The sequence below is a fragment of the Cetorhinus maximus genome, chromosome 17 (assembly GCF_964194155.1).
Source record: "Cetorhinus maximus chromosome 17, sCetMax3.hap1.1, whole genome shotgun sequence".
Classification (NCBI taxonomy): domain Eukaryota; kingdom Metazoa; phylum Chordata; class Chondrichthyes; order Lamniformes; family Cetorhinidae; genus Cetorhinus; species Cetorhinus maximus.
The window spans coordinates 37,310,084-37,326,465 of record NC_135895.1 but is presented as its reverse complement, the minus strand read 5'-3'; the positions used below and the strand labels follow the sequence as shown (position 1 = coordinate 37,326,465).

At 40.8% G+C, this 16,382-nt stretch overlaps 1 protein-coding gene across 2 annotated transcripts in view; it reads left to right on the top strand.

The window, feature by feature from the left end:
* Positions 1 to 16,382, top strand: part of dmap1 (DNA methyltransferase 1 associated protein 1) — a 57,842-nt gene that overhangs the window by 19,519 nt on the left and 21,941 nt on the right. For both annotated transcript variants that reach the window (XM_078561015.1, XM_078561016.1), the window contains 4 exons: positions 4,677 to 4,872; positions 5,441 to 5,599; positions 10,300 to 10,467; positions 12,053 to 12,238. In XM_078561015.1, coding sequence (XP_078417141.1) covers positions 4,677 to 4,872; positions 5,441 to 5,599; positions 10,300 to 10,467; positions 12,053 to 12,238 — 709 coding nt within the window. The remainder of the gene's footprint in view (positions 1 to 4,676; positions 4,873 to 5,440; positions 5,600 to 10,299; positions 10,468 to 12,052; positions 12,239 to 16,382) is intronic.

Sequence of the window (16,382 nt, the reverse complement as noted above, 5' to 3'; positions counted from 1 at the left end):
CTCTGCCACTGGCGCACAGTGGCAGCAGAGTATCCCATTAAAAGATGCAGCAATTTGCCAACCCTATATTGACAGCATCTTCCAAACCCGTGACCTATGCTACCTAGAAGGACAAGGACAGTGGACACAGGGAATACCACCACCTGCAAGTTCCTCGCGAAGCCGCAACCACCCTGACTTAGAACAATATGACCATTGCTTCAGTGTCGCCAGATCAAAAACTCGGAACTCTTTTTCTAACAGCGCTGTGGATGTACCTATGCCAGATAGACTGCACCAGTTAAAGGAGACTTCTCGCCAGCACCTTCTTGGGGCAATTGGGGATAGACAAAAATGCTGGCCTTGCCATTGACTTGAAAGAAAAATGGTGTTTTGTTACAATGAGTTTTTAGGGCCAGCCTGAGACTGCACCTTTGCATTTTTAAGATAGTGAAAATGTTGACAAGTTGCAAGAAGGATGATCTGGTTAAATTGCTCAAATGGTTATTACTGCTGATAGTGGAGTGATTCCGAAGTAGAAATTGTGTGTTTCTGGAATATGATGGACAGAGGTAAAGTAAAAACACAAAACTCTGATTGTTGAGCTCAGTTTGCCTTGTGTTTTATTCTTGAAAAAAAATTCGAAATCGCTCATGGCCTTACTGGTTCCAGATAATCTTTAGCTTTTCTAACTTTTTTGTCAGAATTATTTTTAAAATAACATGTTCTTTAAAATAACATTCTTGAAAAAAAATTCAAAATCGCTCATGGCCTTACTGGTTCCAGATAATCTTTAGCTTTTCTAACTTTTTTGTCAGAATTATTTTTAAAATAACATGTTCTTTCCGAATGACTGCAGCCACTGATGTGGAGATTTGCATTGCCACCTGGTTATTCATTTCAACCTTTTAAATATAAAACTTAGCTATAGGAAAACACTATAGGGCCTAAACTTCCCCTCCCCTGAGTGGCAAGCAGCATTGGATTGCCATTCTGTGCCCAATTACTTACCTCAATATTTCTTTGATCCTATCTCGCCCGACATTCCGCATCAGACTGGGTGAGATCCAGGCAATGCAGAGCGTCCCCAGGGCCCAGCATTGAAGTGTAGGAGAGTCAAAGTGAAGGAGGCCATGCCCCCTTTATGACACTTGCTGCTATAAGCCATGTAAGTCTAAAGGTCCGGTGAAATTTAAACATCCTTGGAACCGGTAGGCGCCTACAGTAAGTTGGAGGTCGGGCCTTGGATCAGGCCTGCGGGTGTCAAGGTGAGGGTGTCGGGTCTCATGGGGGTGGGTGAGTGTGTCGGGCCCGTGTGGGAGGAGAGTAGGATGTTGGGCCCACTGGGGGTGGGTGGAGGAGCCCCATGCAGGTGAGGGGAACCCTGTGGAGGGGTATTGAGAGAACCCTGGGAAGGGGGTGTGGGAGTCCCCTGGGGGTTGGTCTGAGTCTGTATGATAGTTACGAAGAAGTTAGAAGTGATTTTAATTCTTCTAACTTTTTCTGGTTAACTATTGATGTAACCCAGTTGGAACCATCCACAGTTTGCGATTTAAGTCGCATTTTCGGATTGTTCCCAGTGCTGGGCAATTGCCATGGGGACTTACCTGTGAACTTCTGGAGGGGATTTCCTCCCCACCCCCTCATTTTGACGCTGGGGAGTTGGGAAGTTAAGGCCTTGTATTTGATGTCCTACATGGATCTTTTTGATGGAACATACAACACGAGCAGTAAACCCAGCTCAACTATTATGACGGTCCAATTCATAAAAGATAAAAGTTGAGGTAACTTGGCAATTCATAAAGATTAAATTAGAAAGGAATGTGGATCGACTGGTACCATTACTAATCTGTATTGTAGAATCTTGTAGCATTGAAGGACGATGTTCAGGCAATTGTGCTTGCGCTGATTTGTTTCCCCAAACAAGCTATCCAATAAGTCCCAAGTCCCTGTTCTTTCCCCATGTCCCTACAAATTTCTTTTTCAAGTATATATTCAATTCCCTTTTGAAATTTACTACTGAATCTGCTTCCACTCTTTCAGGCAGTGCATTCTAGATCAAAATGCCTTGTATGCAAAATTCTCCCTTTTACCCTTTGCCTTTATTTGCCAGTTATCTGAAATCATTTTCCTTGAGTTACTAACCCTCCTGGAAACAGTTTCTCCCTGTCTTTTCTATCAAAACCCCTCATAATTTTGAGTGTGCCTATTAAATCTTCCCTGAACCCTTCTGTTCTAAGGAGAACAACCTCAACTTCTCTAATCCCTCCACATAACTGAAGACCCCCATACTTGGTATCATTCTCATAAATCACAGTACCCTTTCCAAGTCCTTGACTGACTTCCTTCTGAAATTGTGGTACCCAGAATTGGACATAATACTCCAGCTGAGGCCTAATTATTGATTTGTAATGGCAGTAACTCCCTCCTTTTTGTACTCCTATGTCTCTATTTATATAGCCAAAGATTCCACTTGCTTTTTTTTAACAGCCATAACAACTTGTCTTGCTACCTTCAAAGATTTGAGTATGTGACCGCCCCCCCCCAGTTCTCTGTGTTCTTGTATCCCTTTTTAAAATTACACCATTTTATTTATATAGCTTCTCCTCATTCTTCCTTCCAAATGCATCATTTCACAATGTATTAAATATTATGTTATGTGTCTGCCCATTTCGCCAGTCTGTCTATGTCCCCCTGCAGTCCAGTACTATCCTTCTCATTGTTTACTACCTTTCTAAACTTTGTTGTCCTTCACAGTATGAAAGTATGGACTAGATCTTACATTGCCTTGCCAATAAGTTTGAAGATGGGGGTCATGTAAAAACAAGTGGGCACCATGGCTGCCTCCTACCTACCCACCCCTGCCCCTCTGCAATTATATGTGATGTTTGGGAACAATGGGTGGGTGGCCCACCCACCCTTGGGCCATTTAAGACCCTTAAGTAGCTAACTGGGCCTTATCCTGCCAGTGTGGGTAGGTTACCTGTGGGAGGGGAGGCCCACGCCATGTGTGCAACCTAGCACTTTTAACAGTGTGTGTTGACAGGCAAGACGGGGTGAATCTCATTTCCATCGGAGGCTGGACTTCCTCTCCAGATGGAGGCCAGTTAATGCTTCCCACTGCTTTAAATGCCTGCAGGGCAGCCAATTATGAGTAGTTGCGGGCTGCCCCTTCCCCCGACCATGGTGCTCCATTAAATTCAGTCTCTGATCTTCAGCTCCCTTTGCCCCCATCCTTCTAAAATATTTCCTTTCTCCAAAAACCTAGTCTCAGATCTACATCTGCCCCCCTTCCCCAACCTGGGCATTTCCGTTCCCTCCTAGCTTCGCAATCTGTCTAGCTGCAGCGGGGAATTAGAGACAAAAAATTTTAATCAGATCCTGCCATTAAGTTTGACAGGATCGGGGGGAAACCTGTTGGAGACAGGTTTTCTTTTTGGAAATAATAGAACAAACTCAGTGGTTTGCCACAAAGGACCTCATACCATTAAGCCATGGTTCAGGAGCATATATTTTTTATGTTTTATTTTTGCAGATGTAGTTTATCTTGTGGCCACAGGATGGTGATACATACTGAGCTATTTATCCACATGGAAGTTTGTTAGAACTGTGGGCTGTCTTAAAGAATTTCATCCATTTAAGTTTGTTTCTACTGATGTGTTTGCTTGATAGTTACAATTTTCAATCTCTTAACCACATTATTGTATAAAAATACCTAAACAAATGAACGTTTGTAGCTGGAATACATGAACTGTTAAATTCAGTAAGTTCAGGATTTGCTATCTCAGTAACTTATGCTATATTTGTAACTTAGCAGTCTTGCCCAGATCATGCTGAATATTAGCAGTACAGTGACTACTATGCAGATAAGCTGCAACTAGGTTGCCATTTGCAGTCTTACTGAGGCACGTGTATCTAAGACATATTTTCCAATATTTTGTACTTGAAATGAAGCATGGGTATATATAAACAAAACAACTTATTTATTGACGTAGATAGTGAAGCAGTAAATGGAACTGGAATATTGAACGTTTATTTTCCTTTTGTATAACCAAACACATTTTAAAGCTACAAATTTCCCGCAAGTCCATTTTTGAATCTCTCCAAGCAGGTCCCCCACAAAACTGAAATAGCCCAAATCAAAGTCACAAATGGCATACTCTTTGGCAGTGTGCATTATCCCCATTGCATTGTCAACCAAACCACCCTCTTCAATGCCAATCCTTTGTTGTCCAGCTCTGTGAGACTGTCCTTCATTAATTCCACTCTTAGCTATCCAACTGTAGTCATTAGCTTTTGAGTCCACAAAGGTTGCATCCTTGGCCTCGTTCTTTCTCATCTACTTTCTGCCACTTGGTGACATTTTCCAAAAAAAAAGGGTTCAGCTTTCACATGTGGACTGGTGACATCCAGCTGTACACCTTCACCACTGTTGAATCTTCCACTGCCTTTGTGTTGTGACATTTGGTATCTCGGCAACAATCTGATGATGAAAGGTGACATAGCAATATTGAATGAAAATCGTTGTCATACCAATTTATAGTAGGAAAGTTTATATAGAAGTCTAACTAGAAATTGTGACAACTGGAAATAAGAAAGTTGGTATCCTATGTAAATCTTTTTAATAAGATTTCTTTGAAGATAAATGTGTTTGTGTGCTTGTTAACTACAGTTTAAAATCTTTATGTTTTGAAAAGGGATGCCCCTCCATTACTTCCAAGTGACACAACACAAGGGTACAGGACTGTTAAGGCAAAGTTGGGATGTAAGAAGGTCCGACCATGGAAGTGGATGCCTTTCACCAACCCAGCCAGGAAGGATGGTGCAATATTTTTCCACTGGAGACGTCTGGCAGATGAAGGCAAAGACTACCCTTTCGCTAGGTTTAATAAGGTACAACATACCAATGTTGACAAAAAAAAAACCTAAAGAAATCATAGCTGCTCTTTTGGGGGAGCAGAAAGAGAGAGGAAACAGTATAGTTATTCAAAAAATTACTGAGAAAAAGAAGCTATGATATAAGGCCATAATTTTTCCTGGAATGTTTACCAGATTAACTAGATTTTTGTTTAAAAAATGGTTAGAGTATGATTTGCTGACTCTTGTATTCTGGCTTACTACGTGTTTGTCTGTGCTATAGTATTAAAACAAAATTGAACCACCTTTAGCCCTTTGGCTGCTGTATGGTATTTTGTTAAATTGATGCATGTAAGCTGTTAGTTGTGCTGCTGCCATTTCACACAAGCTCTTGTGATTGTAAATAGCATCAGTAAAGACCACGCACAATGGCCACTGACATTTGAGAGATGGTATAAAAATGAGCCTTTCCTTTTACCCAGCAATCAATGAGAGAATTGGAATAACTGAAGTCAGCAGTAATTCTTCAAATTATATTAAGCTTATTATTTTCTTTAAAAAAGTTCTAAATAAAAGCAAAGTAAATTTTGTTGTGATTCTAAAGACAGTTCAGGTGCCCGTGTACTCAGAGCAAGAATACCAAATGTATCTACATGATGATGGATGGACCAAAGCAGAAACAGACCATCTCTTCGACCTCTGCAAACGCTTTGACCTCCGGTTCATTGTCATCCATGACCGCTATGACCACCAGCAGTTCAGGGTGAGTAGTGGGAAAAAAAATGAATAAATATAACCCTGGTGAATGCTGGATAATTTGGACAGTTGTGAAAATTTGAACGTGTTTCTTTTCTACTGAGTAAGTACAATAGAATACCAACATTTCTCTCAGATTTATTTCATAGAACTTTACAGTACCACCTACTGTCCAAAATGTATGTGTTCTCTATTTCTTCAATGACTTATTCTATAATTAACAATTACTATGCTATTTTAAGCTTCCTAACCTCTACAATTTCTGCTGTTTCTTGACGGCGGATGGTCTGATAACCTCCATCAAGGCCCCAACCAACACTGAATTAACAATTAGGAGACATATAAAAATAGTAGAACTCGACTTGCTTTCTGATTTTTATATAAATATAATTTGTTTGCTGCTTCTGGGTGTGGAATTGCCCCCTCTCGGAGGTGCTGACTTGGATCTGGAACTTGGCACAAAGATACAACTTCTCATACTGTGGCCTGAGTTGTCTGTGTCTTAATATAAAACCATTCAAGTTGGAGAAGGCCTCCTGGAAACCATGTTTTCCAAAATCCACAAACTTTTGAAATACTTTGGAAGAAGAAATATATTTGCAAGAGTAAGTTTACTGAATTTTCCACAATACTAGCCCCTGAAATTCAGGCAAAAAAAAGGTGGTTGGACAATAAACTGCCAGCGCTGGGGCTGAAATTTGGAACAGAAAACTAGATTCACAGAATTCCAAACCTTTTTGGCCCTTTTAGAAAACCCTACATTTTCACCAGTCAGCCCTGGCATGTAAATTAGGAAAATAAGTTTTGCAATATGTTTTCCTAATTAATGTCCTAAGCAATGCTGTACATCAGTAATACTTGAGTCATACTTTTGGAAAGGGAGTTTTGGTAGTTTTACAGACTGTGGCCTTGCTTACACTGCAGCAGAGTGCCACAGTTAATTAGTTCCCTGCCCCACTGATGGTTAGGCAGGCACCCTTCTCCCCCCATATTCGCTGTAGATGACATGAACACCTGCCTGGAATATTCCAAGTAGCTTGACCTTGGAATTTTCCATGGGAAAATTGTTCTTCACCCAGATTTATCTTTTGCCTAGGCCTGCTCAGGAATTTCTGGGTCCTAATGTTTTGGAAGAAATTTTGTACAGCATGTTGGAACCGTAACATAAAATGTTATAGAATGGTGGGGCACAGATTTGATTTCTCCCCTGTTAATTTCCTAAACTCAGCTGCATTACTATAGGGAGGCACCAAACAAAGGCCATTTGGTTTCACGATAGGTGTGGGAGAAAAAGGACTTGTGTGAAATCTTTGACTTTTTGATATCTCCTAATAGCTAGTTTAAAATGGCATTGAGCTAGGTCTGGTTGTGGATCCTTATACTTCACAGTGGCTGATGTTTAGCCAAGAAGATCATGGAAATAAAAAAAAGTATTAACTAAATATTCCGGATGTACACGAATGGGGTGAGGGGGGCGGGGTGTGGAGCAGACAGGATAGCGGAGTCAAGACCACAACCAGATCAGGCATAATCTTATCGAATGGCGGAGCAGGCTCAAAGGGCTGAAAGGTCTACTTCTGCTTCTATGTCGCTTTGATTTATTTCTTAAGTGTAGGATGTATGTTGAAATTTTTTTTTTCACAAGAAAACCCACTTTGTTATATCAGATTAAGCAGTTAAGTGTCAGCCTTGAGTCAGGTGATCGTGGTTCAAGCGCCACTGCAGCACATAGGGCAGAATTTTACGAGTCAGCGAGCAGGTGAGGGGCCCCTTCGCTGACGCATAAAATGATGCGCGGTGACATCAGGAGGAACTCCCGATGTCACCGCACCCGATTTAAATTTAAATGGGCGGGCCAATTGAGGCCATTGACAGCGTCAATTAAGTAATTAAAGGACCTGCCCGTCCAACCTTAAGGTTGGCAGGCAGGCCAGGAGCCCCGGTGGGAACTAGAAAAAACATGAAACCTCATCCACGGGCAGGATGAGGTTTCATGTAGGCTTTAAAAAATTTTAATAAAAATTTTGTACAAATTATGGACGTGTCCCAACCCATGTGACATTGTCACATAAGGGGACGTGTAAGGGAAATTTTATTTTTCTATTTTTGTCTTTTTTACATGTACAGCTGATCCCCTTGAGGCAGCACTTAGCCTCAGGGAGATGAGTGCGCTCTTTCGTGCGCATGCGCAAAAGAGCGCATTCTCGATTTTGTGATTCCCCCCTCACCTGCACAGGGAGCGCTTCTGTGCGGACGTCACGCTGGGTGGGCCTTAATTGGCCCGTCCATGTAAATTGGCGATGCACCTCCGATCGGGGGCACCGATCGGAAGTGTGCCCATACGTGCCCGCCCATCAACTCTCTCCCCCCCCCGCCACCCCGGACAGGAAAATTCAGCCCATGGCTCACCCTTCAGTAAAACGCAGTTGGAGGTGCTAACTTTCAGATGTATCATGACACTCTCAGGTCCTGTCTGCCTTCTCGGAAGGACATGAAAGGTGCTTTGGAACTATTCGGCGAAAAGCAGGCGAGTTCTCCTGATGTCTCGTCAACATTTATCCGTTCACTAACATCACAAAAAAGAAGCAGGTTGTTCGGCCTCTTATCTCATTGCTATTTGCAGGACCTTGCTTTGCACAAATTGAATGTCATATTTCCCTACAATACAAGTACTTGAGATATTTGAGATATCCTGGGCTCATGAAAAACATTTTAGAAATGCAAGCTCCTTTAATTATTCTTTTTACAGATTTTTCAATGTAAATTTTGCTTTGCAGCTGCACTTAAGCAATGTTTAATTGAGATTGATAAAATATTGAAGTCTGAGAAGGCAGCAGAAAATGCACACTTTCAAAAATGTTATGGTTTTTACTGAGTAAGAAGTCAACTCCCCTACTCCTCCTCAACCCTGCCAAATTCAACCAAAGCCAGTTACGTGATAACATTTCAAGTCAACAGTACATATCCCCCAAATCATATTGTTACAGATGGGTGCTCGGGATGGACACAGTGCAATGAACTTCTATTAAACATGTACTGTTTTAGACAGACAAAATCTGGAAACCCAAACCATAGAGTTCAATAGTAAATCTATTGCTTACAATTGATACTAATGCAGTTTTAATCGAACAGTTAGCATCTGCTGTAAGCAATTTGTACGGATTCAGCTTATTTCTATTTTCTGGGACTTGGTGATGCTGAGTTGTAGTACGCTAGGTCAGCTGAATAGGAGCTGTAAATGACTGAGCTGTTTTGTGTTAGATCGCTGAATATCAGGATTCGGTATTGGCAATAGTACACCAGGATCTTCCCGGTTACCTACATTGATCTCGAATTCCAATCCTGGTCTAACTCAGCTGAACTGGATCCCTGTAGCTCAACAACTATATGTCAAACGGACACGAGTGTTGGGAACACTTGAAGCATCCAGTGTAGACATAGTATCATGAATCTAAGACTGATAACATTATTCCTTCCTAGCACTCAAGTTTTAATTTTTTATGTTAATTTGCTTTGTTTGATAGCTGTTCTTAGTGGACAAAGCATGTATTATTGGACTAGCTTGATGGAAGCAGCTCACACGCTATGGCCTTATTGTATATTTCTGTTTTGTATTTATTAAATGCCATCGACCTTGTAGCAATGTCTATATATTTTGTTTAGGATCTTTGCATAACTCCAAGTTTTGTAAGGCAGGAGTCAGCATCAGCAAGTGTTCACATACCCAAACCAGTTAGATGGTGTTTTCTTGCATAATAGGCAGATTGTTTCTTCCACAACTACTTGATAAAATGGAGATGCTCTTGCTCTTGTAGCAAGAAAGAGACTCAAGCATTTAGGGGGTGTCAGGTCCTACCTAATGTTCTTCAAGCTTTGAAACTGAACTGTTAGCTATTGTTGTTCTTGGCAGTAGATATTGTGGGTTTGGAAGGTGCTGTCGAAGGGACCTTGGTGAATTGCTGCTGTGCGTCTTGTAAATGGTACAGACTGCAGTCACAATGTCCAGGTGATAAAGGGAGTAAATGTTTAAGGTGATGGATGGGGTGCCAATCAAGTGAGCAACTTTATCCTAGACGATATTGAGGTTCTTGGAACTGCAGTCACCTCGACAAGCAGAATATTCCATCACACTACTGGCTTGTGCCTTGTAGATTGTGGACAGACTTTGGGGAGTTAATCGCCACATAATACCCATCCTCTGACCTGCTCTTGTAGCCACTATATTTAGGTGGATGGTCCAGTTAAGTTTCTGGTCCATGGTGTCTCCCAGATATTGAAGGTAGGAAATTTAGGTGATAATGCTGTTGAATGTTCGGAGGACTGGTTAGATTCTGTCTTATCAGAGATGGTCATTGTCTGACATTTGCATGGCGCAAATGTTACTTGCCACTTACTAGACCAAGCCTGAATGTTGTCCTAGTCTTGCTACATGCGGGCATGGACTGCTTTGTGGTGTATCTAGGAGTAGGGAATGCTGTCTGGTCCATAATTTATCGCCCAGAGAAGGAAATAATGGCCAGAATAAAGACCATCAGGCCTACAATTGCTTGCTCAATCCATGATATTGGTCTTGTGAGCTGCCTCCCCAACTGCTAGTAATGCTAATTTCCGGGCTGTTCACTCATGCTAGGTAATCATTTGGTGCATTTAGTGCATATGTAACTGTTGCTTATTATTTCCATAATCTTCTAACGTTGTGTTGTACAGAAACGTTCAGTGGAAGATCTGAAAGAACGGTATTATAGTATTTGTGCCAAATTAACAAAGATCCGTGCCCCACCTGGTTCTGATCCCAAACTCTCCGTGTTTGATGCTGGACATGAGAGACGAAGAAAAGAACAGCTTGAAAGACTGTACAACAGAACACCAGAGCAGGTAGGAATATTTCTGCTCAAGGTAGAATAGTTGGAAAGAAAAAAATCAGCTGAACCTGAACCAGGAACAGAAAGTCTTGAAAATACAAAGCAGGTCTGCCAGCAGCTGAACCAAGAAGATGGGTGAATGTTTCAAGTGTCAATTGTTAGAAATAGACTTTTGTCTAATCAAAGCATATGAGTGCACTTGTGTAGTGAATTTGTATGCCTGTCTATCCTGTAAGATGCTTTCTTAAAAAGCACTTTTACAGACGCTGATAGATATTATTGCATTTAATTTTGTTGTTTTGATCAAACATCTCCATTCTTACTCACCCAGCTGTGGTGATGAAGTACTCTAACTCAAGAAAGGAATGTTGACAAGTTTGTTCCAACTGACATTTCTATACATGTGCCCAGTTAACCTAAACAGTAAATTTAACAAAATGTATTACCTAAGGCACCATCTTTCAAAAACCAACAGCAGAACAATATATTAGTTGCTCACAAATGGGACAAATTGGATAACAAAACACACTGGATAACATGCAGGAAATCAGTAAAAGGTGTGGCCAGGTTTTGAGGAGACTTAGCTGCTGGGAAGGGATGTGGTAAGATGAAGTAGTTTAGAAAGAGTATTTCAGAGTGCAGGACTGAATAATCTCAACAATGGTCAAATAGGAGAGGAGTGGTGCATAATAGCACAGCATTAGAGGAGCATTGGGTATGACCTGAGCTGTGTAGAGAGGTGAGATTGCAGAAAAAGTGGAGCAAAGTGACAGATATTGCTAAATATGTTTTGAAGTGAAACATGTGTGTAAGAGGATACACACAGAGTTGCTTACTTCAAGCAACTTCAAATATATATATATATATATGTGTGTGTGTATTGTGTTGCAGCACATTTATGTACAACACATATAGAAACATAGAATACTGAATTGCCCCAGAGCACAGAAATGATTAGGGATAGATCAGTCATTTCAAGTTAAACATTGCTTTAGAAAGGGGCAGCACTGGGTAATATTGTTGAGTTTTCAAAGTAGCTGTTAGCTAGTTCAAATTATAAATTTTCTTTTGCTGGTATGGCACACAGGAGCACTAACACATGGCCAAGATCATCCAAAGTACTCAGTTTTTGTGCTGAGTTAGTCAGTGTCCACTGGACAGAATTGAAAGTGAGAGTTACACTCATCTTTGGACCAGGAAACCAGTATTAGTGCTCCTGATCACTAAATGTAATTGGGTAATTGCTGGATGAGGGCAAGGTTATGCTCATTTGTGATTACTCCCATAAATAGTCCACCAGTACCCACTGTTCAAGTGTACATGAAGAATTGTCATATGTGTAGGTCACCACAGAGGAGTTGTTTGCTGTGGAACTCTATACCCCACCCCCAAATAAGTCCACTCCCTTAAGGAGATGACATCTAAGGGGGTAATAGAAAAACTAGTGTGTGAAAATGAGCTCCTTTTCTCTCATTCCAGCAAACAACACTCTGCAGTAAAAGAGAAATTGACTGCAGTTGATCTATAAGGCAATATGCACCTTTTTCACTAGGTGTCAGCATTGTTTGCTATAATATTCAACTGTTTTTTGCTTATAGGTGGCTGAAGAGGAATACTTAATACAAGAATTAAGAAAAATTGAAATGAGGAAAAAAGAAAGAGAAAAGAAAACACAAGATTTGCAGAAACTGATCACAGCTGCAGACAATACCACAGAAATGCGTCGGGCAGAGCGCAAGGCAGCAAAAAAGAAACTGCCGCAGAAAAAAGAAACAGAAAAACCGGTAAGCGCCTATATGTGTGTTGGATTTTGTTTAGAGAAAGAACATGTTAGAATAGAATGTTTGGGCATTTTGTGTTGCGCTTCTTTAGGCTTTATAACTTTCTTGTGCCAGTACAAACCTGTATTGACTTAGAAAAAATGCAAAGCAAAAGGAATTTAACTGAAACCCTTGTACCTTTTAGCGCAATTGTTCAAATTTGATACTGATCCGCTTCTCCCAGCACCTACTTTTAATACGCCAGTCCACTGGCATGGTTCCAGGTAATTCAGTGGCATTTAATGACTTCAGATAGGACTGCTACAAGTCTAAATGGCAGATTCATGGCTGTATGTCTAAAATTGCAGCACTACTTTCAACAGTGCTGCTTCAGTCAGTATTGAACGCTTGCATAACAGCACCATTGCGATTTTAGGAATCAAAATCAAATTAAGTTCAAGTCCTGTAATTTTGCTGTATTCCATCAGGTACATGGCCAATCTGGCCTTATATTCTGATATATAGATCAGCAGACACCTAAGTGAACAGGGTAAAAAGACCAAAATGAAAGCAAAATACTGTGGATGCTGGAAATCTAGAACAAAAACAAAAATACCTGGAAAAACTCAGCAGGTCTGACAGCATCTACGGAGAGGGATACAGTTGACGTTTCGAGTCAGTATGACCCTTCATCAGAACTAATACGTAGAAAAAGGGTAAAAAGATCACTTAAGCTCTCATCAGCAGAGAAAGGATGGCACCTTGAAGGCAGATTCATGCCCAGAGATCAGCAGAAAGGCAGACCTGACTGGATCAGATAAAGCCTTCAAATCCTGAGAGATGGCACCCTAAAGCTTTTGGAAGCCAGTTGTCATCATTCTCTCAAAGCTGGCCCCATGGCTTTTTATGGTCAGTGGTCAAAACTTTGAATGCATTGACTGGTCTGGATGCCTCTCTGTCAGTGAGTACAACTGAAAATATTCATGATTGGGTAATACAACATTGTTTTGAATCTATCTTGGTCCCTTGTGCCAGAACCACATGCATTTCTGCATCATAAGCACTCAAATTTCAGGCCCTAAGTCTCTATTGTATTTTGATAATCTAGCTCACATTTTCAACTTTAGAACATGGCTGACTTCTGGAGTAAATTCAAAATTCTAACTCTGTATTTAACAATAAATCATTGTTTCACAAAATCCTTCTGAAATTATATTACTACTATAATTAGTCTTTCTAAAAAAAAAAATCTGTCCATGATTTTGTATTCTAAATGGAACTAAGGAAGAATTGTGAGCTGAGTTAGATGGAAGAGAAGCGTCTAATAATCACAATGATAATCTATTGATTAAACTGTCTAAGCAGAAGAAATTAGCAGGTTTAAAATGTAACTACTGACCAACCCCTTACTTACATTCCAATGTTGCTGACTGCATCCACCACCTAGAATTTGAGCTGCTGGCTTCCAAAATCCATTGATGTTTTTGGGCATTTAGCCAACATTGCAAGTGAAAATCAGAAGTTCACCTTTATATAGTCAAAAGTTCACAAAATAAAATTAAGTTGTCTAAGGTCCATTATTAGATTTGCAAGCCATCTACGGCAAAGGTGTCATAGTCATTCTGTATGGATGCCCTGATCCATTGTGCTGGCACTTAGCACATTCATCTAAAGTTATCTAAATAATTAAAACTAAACATATTGGTACTTACTTATATTTGGATTGTATTTGCTACTACTGCTGCTCTGCAACATCTGTTATCTCTCAACGTGAATAATTGTATCAACATTTGGAGCAAATTAATGCGCTGAGTCTATATTGAGCTTTGAGTTCAGGTTTTTGTCACAAGCTTGAGAGCATTGTTTAGACTTGTTTTTATTCACGATGGTTCCAGCTAGTACTTGTAAAACTTCTGAACCATTAAAGTGCAACTAATTTTTTTAAGAATAGACTGAGGCATGAAATGGTTCATTGATTCTGCTTGAAATGGTTAATAGATTCCTAGGAGGCACAAGCCCATAGAAAGTAAAACTGTCTATGATCATCCATATATTGCATTTAATGTTACATTGCATTAACTTAAGAATGTTATATTTCTACTTTATATGTTTTAAAATGGATTGAGTTGTAATATTGAATTAACTCTAGAAATGGATTGTACATAAGTGAGTAAGCAGTCCAAGTTCTCCACTGTTGCAATGCTGCATTGAAAATCCTGCAAGTTATTTTCCACAGGTTACAGTGAGCTGCAAGTATTTGCATATTTTAGTGAGCTAGATGTTTTGGATTCTGCCTGTAAAAAAAAAAAATCTTTCTTGTATTTGTAATAAAGGTTTTTGCAAGATGGGGGTTTATTGTATTAGACTATACGTGTGCCATGAAGCATATAGCATTTTAACATGTAAGAGGAATTGTAGGTCTGAATAGAATCGCTGCTGGAGATTTTTTGGCTAACTAATCAAAAACTAATTAAACTAAAAGGCTTTGGGGAGTCAGGAGATGAGTTACTCATTGCAGGATTCCTAGCTTCTGACCTGCTCTTGTAGCCACAGTATTTATATGGCTAGTCCAGTTCAGTTTCTGGTCAATGGTAACTAGAAGTTTCAGTTGACTGTGTGTTTCTGTATAATATTTTTTCTGCTTTTATAACCTAAAGATAATTAACTGATACTCTAATAAACTCTAAGAAGGGAGATGAGATACTTTCTTATACAGAAGTCTTTTTTACATTTAATTAATAGCTACAGATCAGTCTTAACTTCCTAGCCTTGACGGCCCTGTCTTAGCATGTGGTGTTGTATCCAGAAGCAGCTTTCCTTATTTTTTTATATTCATTCATGGGATGTGGGCTTCGCTGACTGGGCCAAAATTTATTGCCCACCCTAGTTTCCCTTGAGAAGGTGATGGTGAGCTGCCTTCTTGAACCGCTGCAGTCCATGTGGTGTAGGTACACCCATAATGCTGTTAGGAAGGGAGTTCCAGGATTTTGACCTAGCGACAATGAAGGAATGGCGATATATTTCCAAGTCAGGGTGGTGAGTGACTCGGAGGGGAAATTCCAGGTGATGGTGCTCCCATTTATCTGCTGCCCTTGTCCTTCTAGATGGTAGTGGGCGTGGGTTTGAAGGAGCCGTCTAAGGAGCCTTGGTGAATTCTTGCAGTGCATCTTGTAGAATGTGTACACTGCTGTGACTGTACGTCAGTGGTGGAGGGAGTGAATGTTTGTGGATATGGTGCCAATCAAGCATGCTGCATTGTCCTGGACAGTGTGGAGCTTCTTGAATGTTGTGGGAGCTGCACTCATGCAGGCAAGTGGGGAGTATTCCATCACACTCCTGATCTGTGCCTTGTAGATGGCGGTCAGACTTTGGGGAGTCAGGAGATGAATTACTCATTGCAGGATTCCTAGCTTCTGACCTGCTCTTGTAGCCACAGTATTTATATGGCTAGTCCAGTTCAGTTTCTGGTCAATGGTAACCCTCAAGGATGTTGATAGTGGAGGATTCAGTGATGGTAATGCCATTGAACATCATGGGGCGATGGTTAGATTCTCCCTTGCTGGAGATGGTCATTGCCTGGCACTTGTTACTTGCCACTTGTCAGCCCAAGCCTGGATATTGTCCAGGTCTTGCCGCATTTGGACATGGACTGCCTCAGTATCTGAGGAGTTGCAAATAGCGCTGAACATGGTGCAATCATCAGCGAACATCCCCACTTCTGACCTTATGATGGAAGGAAGGTCATTTTATGATGCAGTTGAAGATGGCTGGACTGAGGACACTACCCTGAGGAATTCCTGCAGTGGTGTCCTGGAGCTGAGATGACTGACCTCCAACAATCACAACCATCTTTCTTTGTGCTAGGTATGACTGCAACCAGCAGAGAGTTTTCTCCCTGATTCCCATTGACACCAGTTTTGCTAAGGCTCCTTGATGCCACACTCTGTCAAATGCAGCCTTGATGTCAAGGGCATTCACTCTCGCCTCACCTCAGGAGTTCAACTCTTTTGCCCATGTTTCAACCAAGGCTGTGATGAGATCAGGTGCTGAATGGTCCTGGCAGAACCCAAACTGGGCGTCAGTGAGCAGGTTAATGCTAAGCAAGTGCCGCTTGCTAGCACTGTTGATAACCACTTCCATTACTTTACTGATAATGGAGAGTAGACTG